Raw genomic sequence first — 10,393 nt, 5'->3', positions numbered from 1 at the left:
TGCATGATATGTACAACAAAGTGCATGGTCAAAACAATGGCTTTATCAGCTATTCTCTGTACCAGGGGATCTCTCTGTTGACAAGGAGACACCTGAACCTGTGATACAATTATTGAAGGCAATGATCTGAGCTGCATTTAAGTGTGAGAGCAGCAGGACAAAATTCAAGTTATTATCAAACCCCTTTCTACAGAAATGCCCATACCAGAGCAATTGCAAGTGGTCCCATTCCCTCTGCCTCAGAACCTGTGCAGCAGTTTGGTCTTAATGTCTATAATGCACTGTCCTTTTTCTATGGTGTGACTTGATCAGTGGGTTGCTGTGACTCTTGGCTTTGGTTCATCTTAGACCTCAATGATATACAAGTGGGGAGCAGAGAGGGAAATTCCTGACTTTCCTTGGCTGCAAAGTAATAGCAGAATGCATCGAGGCAGCAGTTGGAATTGGCTAAGCATGAAAGGATCTGAATAGAAACCCTAAATTTTGAAAGCAGGTGACAAGCTCCAGCTAGCTCCGCTGCGAGTCGCAGAAGTAATGCAATGTAGATTGGTGAAAAACATAAGATGAACACACACAGATTCACAGAAATAATGTGGATTGCTTTCTGGATTAGCTTCGTCTCACGGTGGCTGCTGGCCATCTTCTTTCTGAGACATCTGATGACTTGTACGGAACAAAAAATTATGATCAATAGGGGAATAAAATACCAAAAGCAAATGGAGAATGATACTACATATGCAGGCTCAGTAGAATGTTTCTGAAAGCAAAAATGTTCGTTCTTTTTTTTAGAAACCATGCTCAAGTAGGAATAACCTATTTGCATTATCCAAAGGAACCCGCAGATACAGGCTGATTTCAGTGGGGATCGAAGAGTTTTTGCTTTCAGAGGGAACTTGATTGCAATGTATCGATCGATGGCAATCAGCATGATGATGAAGATGCTCATAGGACTGTTTGTAAAATGTATCACCTCAATGGCAAAACACAGCTTGTCTATGGGATGTTTGTTCTTGGTAAAATATATCAGGAAAGGCAGGGTGAAGAGCAGGGAGCAGTCTGCAAACATGAGGTTGATCATGTACACCCGGGTCTCAGTCCATCTCTTGAATTTGCAGCAGAAGACCCAGAAGGCAGCGGTGTTCAGCAGGAGCCCCAGAACGAGGACTGGGATGTAGACAATCAGCTGAAATAGCATCACACGATCCTGCAACGCGCTGCTGATTTCTGTGCAGTTCGACATGGCGGGCAGTCTCTGTAAGAAAAGGGTGCAGGTGACAGACCAAGCTCGGGGACAGATCCCCTGGGCCGGGTCCCATGGCAGCGCCCTCAGCCGTGGCTCCACGGCTCCCGCCTCCTCTGCACTGCATGAGTCAGGGCTGGGGGTGGGACAGGGTGGCACACAGCTCTCCTGGGGCTCTGCTCGTGCACAGCAGTTGCATTTTTGGGGATGCAGACCTGCAGGGGCTCAGTGGCTCTTCACAGCAGCTAAAAAAACAGAAGCAAATCCCTCCTGCAACTACTGCGGGACAGCAACCCATCCAACTGCAGGCCTGGCTTGTCCACACTACATCCACCTTCACACAGTTTTGGTAACAGCAGAGGGTCTCCAGAGCAGGATTTTGTAGTCCCTTACCTTTCCACTTCTGTGGCTATTGGAGATCTATTGGCTCTCTTGCTTTAGGACAGCTCAGAGCAGAGCTGGGCAGCATTCCTCCTTTGCTTTACTGCCAAAGCCACCCGATGGCTTTGTTGGGTCTTGCTATGCCCACGAATTCATACAGGACTCAGGTCCTTCCAGTCGTGGGACAGGTCTGGTGGCTTTACTCCTGGAGCACAGTGCGTGCCATGGGCACTGCCACTCCTCCTTCAGGCTGCTGGAGATGTATGGCTTGACACCAGGAGGGGAAAATGAACATGCCTGTCTGATCTCAGCCTTCAACATAGGAAGCCAAACTGTTGCCAGTGCAGAAAACACAAACCCGAGATTCTAGCCTATCTCCTGATGCTTCTGTAAATAGTTCAGGGCATCTGCTACTATCCACTAGCAGCAAAGACCAGGGAGGGTGAATCAGACTCAGTCTGCAGTTACAGAGAAGCACGAAAAGAAAACAATCAGATTCCCGTCATCTGTTACACATACATTGCCTTATAAGTCAGTGACTTTTAAGGCCTAATATCTAAACTGTGGAGAAACAGTCTGACTGCATGAACTACATGGATCATTTTTAGTGTCCAAAACTGGAAGCTGGATCTGACAATGCCAGAAAAAAGCTCAGCACCTGCCCCAGTGCCAGAGTCGGGGTGGTATTACAGAGATACAGTTTTCAGAATGGAATTCATATGGAAGGGCTGACATGCAGCCAATGTCCTGGCTCCTGTGAGCTTCCAGCATCCCAGGTCCTTGGCTGCACAGTGCTACTATCCACGCTACAGCTGTTCCCTGCCAGCCTGCTGTCACCATCCTGCACTGGAAGTGCTGCTTTCTGCCTGCAAATCACTGTCCCACCTAGCAGCTGAGCCCTGTGAATCCTCCATGTGAGTGCTGAGCCCACAGCAATCCCCTGGTCCCATGCCTCAGTGTGCCCAGAGCAGGGCGTCCCCTCACAGAAGGTGCGTGGAGAGGAGTGGTACATGGCCACAGCATGGGATGACGACCTCCCTGGATAGCTAGCATGTGTGGCTGCCAAAGAGCAGAGCACATCAGTGAAGGCAGGAAGAGACTGAGGCACCTCCGTACCACTGCTAGCAAGTGGGGAGCGCTTTGTGAAGGAGCTCAGGAAACAGAGCACACTGCCACACAACTGTGCAAGAAGAATTTAAAGTTACCTACTTCTTGTGGGGCTGTCCTCGGGTCAGGTCCTCGGGCAGGTTGCAGTTGCTCAGGAGATGCCAGGGGTGTGGGTGCTGTGCAGAGTGATGCTGAGTGGGGTGATGCTGTGCTGGGCAGAGCTGCCCAGGAGCCTGCTGCTGACAGCTCAAGAGCGCTGGAGCACAGTAATGAGCTCTTGTTCCCCAAAATTGCTTCATTTACCACCTCCTCTTCAGAACGGCTGAGGCTCTGGTGCCCTCTGTTGTTCCTCTTCCATCAGCTCAGTGCTTCACCACCATTCATTTTTGCACCCAACCTGCTCTCCCTCTGCTTCCATGCACGCGAACGAGCAATTAAAATTTAATATTTTCAGTGGTCTGAAACCAAACCCTTTCTAAAATAAAACCCACAATGGTTGCAAATTGCCCATTTGGCAGCAGAAGGACCCAGTGGGAGCCCAGCATACCGTGCTGCCTTGGGTGTGGTTGCAGAGTAAGCAGAGGGAGGAGCAGTGGCTTTTCCTAGGGGGCACATCAGTGCTTGTGCACCTGAATAGGTGGGCCCAGAGCAAGGGTCCTGGCATGTTGCTCTTTGTTGTTTTTTGTTTGTTTGTTTGTTTGTTTGGAAGGTGAGGGCAGATGTGGTGGTCCTGCTTGTCCTCTGCATGATGCTTCTTTACCGTGGCTCATCGATGTGATGGGATAAGCCACACCAGAAATGGCAATCATGGCCAACCAGGCACAGGTAGGAGACACTGGCATGGAGGGGAGAGTTCTGTGGGTGTCAGGAGGTGGGGAAATTGTGCAAATGGGCAGGGAGGGCTCAGGACACAGCAGGGCTCCCTCACAGCAGTTTCTGGTGCTCTGCTCTCTTCAGGCAGTGCCTGGGCAGCACTTGGCAGCAGTTACTGAGATTTGTCAGTATTTAGAAAGAAAAAAGCCCTTTCCTAGGCAGTGAAGAACACACAGGGATCATCCCCTTCCCCTCTCCCCCCTTGTTCTCCCCACTGGCTTTTCTGAGCTGCTTACTCATAGCACAAATGCTTTATACCCATGGAAATGTGGGAGGTGACAGTGTGGCAGGCTGTGGAAGTCCAGCTGAGTCCAGTTGTGTCCAGCTGTGCAATGCTACCCTGAGCCTGCACTGCTGCCAGCAGGGCAAACCTGGGGTCCAGCCTGGCACCATCAGATTGTTTTAATGCAAGCAATCTGAGATACACCATGAGATAAAGCACAGTACAGGCTTTTTTGTTGGCTTTTGTGTTTTAGGCTGAGTTGACTTTAGTTGTGAAATAAAACAGTGTGACTGACATACATGGGCCACCCTTCTTCCCATAAGAGTAACACATGGAGGGGAAGGGAACGTTAACGCACTGCCATTGCAGAGTCACTTTGGCACCTCTATGTAAAATGTTTTATCAGCTTAACAGAAACACAGGGTAGAAATTACAGCTTAACAATGATACACATAACAAAGCTCTCCTTGGAGTGAAAGGGGGATGGTTATCCCCATGACAGCGCAGCCATATCTCCTCTTGACATGGTAGAATTTGTTGGTTTCATTGTGGTTTCGTTTTGTTTAGTTTCTCCTTTTTTTAGCAAACGTGTGTCTGCACAGAATGGGTTTGCGTTGTTCTGGCAGCACTGGACTTGGGCAGCAGGATGGCTTCCTGGAACTCCTTGGTCACAAAGTAGTAGCAGACACAGTCCAGGCAGCAGTTGGACGTGGCAATGCACCGCGTCATGGAGGAGAAGTTCTTCAAAAAGTGGTTCAGGGAACAGGTAGTTTCAGTGTGATTCGTTATGAGGTTGGCAATGAGCAAGAGGTGGGATGGCAGAAAACATAGCAGAAACACAATCAGATTGGCATAAATGATATAAAGAGCTTTCTGGATTGACTTCTTCTCCAGTGAGTTTGTCTTCAGCTGTCTCCTAAGGTTCCTGATGATTTCTATGGAACAAAAGGTCAAGGTTGCTAACGGAAGAGTGAAAATGAAGAACATGGAAAGCAGTATCAGAGAGGTGGGAGTGCTGGCATCGTACTGAAAGCAGAAGTCAGCATATCTCTGCTGAAGTTTTAAGATGGTTCCAATGGTGACAGCGAGCCACAGGAGCCCACAGAGAAGAGCAGCTTTGGATGGAGACCTGAAGGCCCGAGCTTTCAGGGGGTGCTTTATGCCCAGGTACCGATCGATGGAGATAAATGAAATGATGTAGATGCTCACCACCATGTTGATGAAGTACATTGCCTCTATAAACTGGCAGAGTTCATTTCGGACTGACTTTTTCCAGATCAAATATGCCATGAAAGGCAAGGTGCAGATGACAAAGAAATCGGCAAAGACCAAGTTGATGGCGTACACCCTGGTTTCTGTCCACTTCTTTATTTTGCAGAAGAACACCCACAGGGCGAGGACATTAAAAATCACTCCAAAAAAGAAAGTGAGGATATATAGAGAAAATTCAGCGAGATGAACGTGGGGATTCACCTCTATGTCTGTGAGACTGCAGCTCTTGGATTCATTCATTGTCCTGATATGTGGATGGCATGTGATGGTCTGAGACCTGAAATGGGGAAAAATGGTAAGACCCTCCTACCTCTCAGTAGGTGCGTGGTTCCTATAAAAAGGTCATTTAAGGAAATGTTTATTCTGTTATAAATGTGAATTTGGGTCCACAGGATTAGCTTTCTCAGTCATCCTGTAATTGGGATGGATGTCTGTCTCAAGCTGTTTGTATTTACTCAGTTTATGAGTAAATATCTGTGGGAGCACTTCCAATAGGACACAGCAGGCAGCCTCAATTAAATAGGAGCTGTTGAATGAGGGGGGAAATGACATGCAGAAGAGAACACATGGATACCAGGACAACCTGTGATAATGTCAGTACTAATTCTCTAAGCCAGCCTGTGCAGGCAAAATGATTCAGACTCGGTTTTGAGATAGGCAGGGATTGAAGCAGCCAGCACTAAGTATGCGTAACCCCTGAACAGAAATTCTTCTAATGAGTCTCCTGGACCTGCTGCTCCTGCTCCGAGCTGAGGAAAACAGAGCAGAATCTGAGTCCTGCATCCCAAAGGCATGACAAAACCCAAAGGGAGTGATTGAGGCACGCTGCTCTCATCCTCACTGCAGGGAAGGAAGGGTTGAACAAACGTTAAATCTGTTCATTCCAGAAGAGAGTGAAAGTCTGCAGATGTAAAACAGAAAGACTTACCTGAAAGAAGAAATGGTTGTGCGTGACAAGGAGCTGCAAGTAAGGGCTTAAGTGTTTCCTTCTCAGGGCAAACACCCTGGGAAACCCATGAGACATAAGAGTCGGTCCTGAGTCTCTGCCTCACTGGCTGCCAGATGCTTCACAGCAGTGCTGGTTGTACGAAGATCTAATAAGATCAACTTTTGTCAGGCTCCATCTTATGCAAAGCAGCTCTGTGTGTCCTACACAAAGGGTTTTCTCTGAATCAGTGATGTTGTGGAACTTCTGCTTGCATCTCAGTGCACATTGGAAAGAATATAACGTTTGATTTTTAAAGCAAGATTTTACCATTCTATGAAATGGTGGGCGATTTGGTGAAATCCTCAGAGATGCAGGAGGACAGTGTGACAGCAGAGCCCTGGTTAAGCAGTTATTTGCCCCTGAGAAGGACACAGAGCTTGTGCTCAGATGGTGAGCGTGCTACCTCCAGCTGCAGGCCTGCTGACTGATAAATGCCTCAAATGCTAGGGGGTTAGACAAGCATCACCAGCAGACATTAATGTGACTCCTTCACAGAGCTCTCACATGATTATTACGTGCTCAAGTCTGGGTTTCCCAACAGAGATTGCTGCTTGCTGCCTGCTAGCTGTCACCCAAGGAAAACCTCTCTGAACCTCAGTAAGTAGCAGGAAGGAAACACCTTCCTCCACAGTGCAGCTGCCATGTCAAGCTTACCACATCTTTGCAGGTGTGGCTGATTCCCAGGTTGCTTTATGTTGGCTGTGGTGTGCACTGCCAGCACAGCCTCCGTGCTGAAGTACAGCACAGGCAAACCACCAGTGTGCCCTGCAGCGTGAAGGGCTCTGGCTGATGTTGGCTTTGGAGCTGAAGATGTGTTCCCAATGCAGTTCCCAGCAACCTGCCTTGCAGCTTAGGGCTTGCAAGTGTTGCTGGCCAGGAGCACACAGGCTGCAGGAAGAGGGAAGAAACTGACAGAGGGTGTGAAAGCAGACACAGATAAAGTATGGGTGAACAGTAAGCTTCGTCAAAGAGATGCTGCGCGATAAACTAGCACATCCTCCAGCTGCTGAAAATGCTTAATGTGGATCAGAGGTGATGAGTTGATGGCTGCAGTACCAGAGCATCTCAGTGCTCCTGCAGGAGTGAGAGCAGGCTGGGGCCAGAGGGACAACAGCACAGCACAGCACTGTGTCTGCCACAGACTGTGGCAGGCTGGGAAGCTGGGAGGTGGGAGCAAGACCAGGGCTGAGCACATTTTTCTCCAGTTTTTACCTGGCCTTAAGCAGGGAGCTTGGAGAAAGCAAGTGAGATAGAGGCTGGGGACACAACAGGTGTCACAGCAGCACGGCGGTGGCCAATACCCGCTGGGGTGACAATGGGAATAGCTTAGTTTCTAGCCACCAGTTGCTGTTAGAAAGCAGCCTGCTCTGTTCTTCCTGCAGTAAGCACAGGAAAGGAACATCTCAGCAGTACAGCTGCTGAGCAGGACCATGCGCAGCAGCATCTGTGCTGAATCAGAGAAGCCAGGCACTGAGCTTCCTCACCTCCTCCCCACCACAGCAGGCAAAGCAAGAGAACAAGACAGGGTGAAGTTACCTGCAGGTATAAAGCCACAGAGTCACAGCAGGTCCAGGCAGCAACCTAGCAGAAGGAGGGCAAGAAGCGCTGTGATCAGGCACACATGATCACCTGAACTGACAGCTCACAAGTACTTGAAGGCTTCTATAGCACCTCCTCCTCCTGCGTGAGGAAGGATCTCATGTCCGCTTGTTCTGAAAGATAAGATCATCTGCTGGCTGTAATGTTTTCCATGAGGACTCAGTGCCTCATCACTTGGCACTACCTAGAAGTGTGGTCGTTGGCTAGCAGGTGTACTCAGTAAATGCAGAGCTGAGCTGCTGTGCTGACAGCCAAGCTGGGCACAGCCAGGAAGGTGCAACATCTGTTACTGGCTCACTTGAGCAGCCAAAGGTGCAAGGCCATCCTTGTGCAGTCCTAGGCAGTTCAGTGCATGGCACAGGCAATCCCTAGGGTGGAGAACATCTCGCAGCCTCCTCAGATGGACGTGGCTGCTCCAACAGCCCCTTGGGATGGGTTTGTTGCATGGGACAGTGGTGCAGCAGCAGGTGTCTGTGATGGCAGGGCTGCAGCTGCTCCCCTGCCTTCAGGCTGGCCATGGGTCTGGGGGTCTCTGCCACAGTCTTGGGTTAGAACTTCACTTGTCAGACCCTGCTTTGGCAGAAGTGGATGAGGGTGAGGCATCTGTAAACCCCAAAGGGCCCAGAGATGGACTGTCTTACTGGTGTTAGCAATGAGCATGCCTTGGGGATGGTGTGGAATGGCCTCGCTGACCACTGACCCTCAGTACCCAACCAGCCCCCTGACCCTCGGTACCCAACCAGCCGTAACATTTCTGTGCTGCAGGGCAGCTGTCAGTAGTTGGCTGTTCATGAAAGAGTGCACAAGGTACTCCACTTGCTCACAAAGTGGGTGCCCTGGAGGTGCAGATCAGGGCACCCAACAGAAGGTCATGGAGATGAAACCCACTCACACTGCTCCACTTACATGGAGGCTTACATACCTTGCATTCACCCCATAAAAAGCACAGGGATGTGCTGAATGGAAAAAGGCACAGGGGAAGGGAGCAAAGAGTTCCCTGGGGGGTTCAGGGTAGCAGTGGGCTTCAGTGTCTGGTAGAAATGATGCAGTGGAAACTATCACAGCAGCATAATTTCCTTCCTTGGGAGACTTGTTGATAAGCATGTTTGTGTCCGCAGAAGGTGAGAAACCAGTATGGTAATGAGTCATCCAAGTTAGGTGGTTCTCAGCCTGGAGCCAGACTGCTCCTTTGGGGCTGGGGGTGTCGTGCCCATGCCCCCTGTGATGGAGACCTAGTGTTTGCACTGGCAGTGAAGCAAGTTAAGCTGTTATAAGGAATCTTATGAAGCACAGGACACAGCCATGTTGCCACATATGCACTTCTACACACAGACCCTGCTGTTTCAGCAGTAGAACGATGACACCAGGCTGAAAGGAGCAATTTGCTGTAGCTGCGCTCACCATTCACCAGGCCCAAAGAGGTCTCCTCTCCAGCCAGGTGGGCACAAGTGCTCTGCTTTCTCCTGCTGACCGTGTTTGTGGGGAAAGCAAAGCCTTCAGCCTTGGCTGTCTCCAAGCTGGTAGTGCCCACACTCACCCCAGTGTGTGTGCTCAGGCATGAACTCTGCCATGCAAAGTGGGACAGGAAGGGCAGTGACTCACAGGTTGCACAGCTGTCACCCACCAACATGTGGCTGTGGTGTCTCACTGCATGGTGGGGAGCTCTTGCAGGATGAGGAGCTCTCACGGTGTGGGCACGTGTCCTGTCCACAGGTCTACCTGTGGGGTCCTGAAGGCCATTTTGGGGAGAAGTCCTGTCCATCGCGAGGCACAGTGCAGTGGAAGGCCAAGGGACAGCCTGCACCTGGGATCAGTGACCCACTGTGGCCATACGGCAGCCCTGGTGCTGGGGAGAACTGCTCTGAGCTGAGGAGAACAGAGAGCTTCTCCCCTGGGAGCCAGAAAAGGAGCGAGCATGTAAACATGCTGATCAACACGCTGAGGTCACTGAGCCTAGAAGGACTTTGAGTTTTCTACTGGAAACACCATCGACTTTTCTCTACTTAAACCAGTAGAAAAACAGTGCTGGCAGTTGTTCAATAATGTGGTCACTGTTATGTACTTAGCAGTCACAGAACTGCTTTGCCCTATGCTCCCATCCATTGAGGGCAGGCAGCAGAAATGCTAAGTCATGGCCTGAAGCAGTGATTGAGCACCTGGTGGAAGGCAAGGCCAACCCAGGGGAGCTCAGGTGCATGCAGTGTACCTGAGTGATTGGAAGGGTGGAGCCAGGATCCAGCCCTTCCCAGACCTCATTTAAGGGCTGGTATAGGAGGTGAGGGTATCTTGCTGGAGATCTCTGCCTACTTGAGGTCTTCTAAAGGTAAGCAGTTTCTTTTTTTTCTTTTGTTTCTGCATTTGCTGCTGCTGCATTTGGATTTGTTCTTATTTCCTGTAGTCTCAAATTTTGCCACTTTGCTATTATTGCTGTACTTTCCATCATATTATAGCATTACAGCCCTGCAATGGGTCTGCTGGGTTGGTTGCCAAACAAGAGGCTTCAGTCTCAGCTCCTACAAATTCACAACAATGAGACTTTTCCCTGCAGGGTCTCTGGTCCTTTGAGGGCCCACAAAAAGGCCCTGCAAGCTTCCTATCCATACAGCTGTAGATTACAACTTAGGCTATAGTACTATAGCCATTCACTGCTAAGAGGACAGTGATGCAGGACAAGGCTTTTGCCTACTGAATCCCAGGTGAGCTTTACTAG

The 10,393-nt window shown here is 49.8% G+C and overlaps 2 protein-coding genes across 2 annotated transcripts; both read right to left on the bottom strand.

Annotated features, from left to right (window-relative positions):
* Positions 1-292: 292 nt before the first annotated feature.
* LOC306949874 (G-protein coupled receptor 35-like) lies at positions 293-1,240 on the bottom strand (the record flags this gene model as incomplete). The annotated part of the gene is made up of 1 exon (XM_079539923.1): positions 293-1,240. One exon carries the CDS (start codon positions 1,238-1,240, stop codon positions 293-295), a length of 948 nt encoding a protein of 315 aa, XP_079396049.1.
* A 3,163-nt stretch (positions 1,241-4,403) lies between these two features.
* Positions 4,404-5,336, bottom strand: LOC306949873 (G-protein coupled receptor 35-like; the record flags this gene model as incomplete). Its single annotated transcript, XM_079539922.1, has 1 exon — positions 4,404-5,336. One exon carries the CDS (start codon positions 5,334-5,336, stop codon positions 4,404-4,406), a length of 933 nt encoding a protein of 310 aa, XP_079396048.1.
* Between the last annotated feature and the right edge of the window lie 5,057 nt (positions 5,337-10,393).

Source organism: Tetrao urogallus, assembly GCF_951394365.1.
Source record: "Tetrao urogallus genome assembly, chromosome: 9".
Classification (NCBI taxonomy): domain Eukaryota; kingdom Metazoa; phylum Chordata; class Aves; order Galliformes; family Phasianidae; genus Tetrao; species Tetrao urogallus.
The sequence above is the reverse complement of the archived record's forward strand: the minus strand, read 5'-3'. Positions and strand labels throughout refer to the sequence as shown.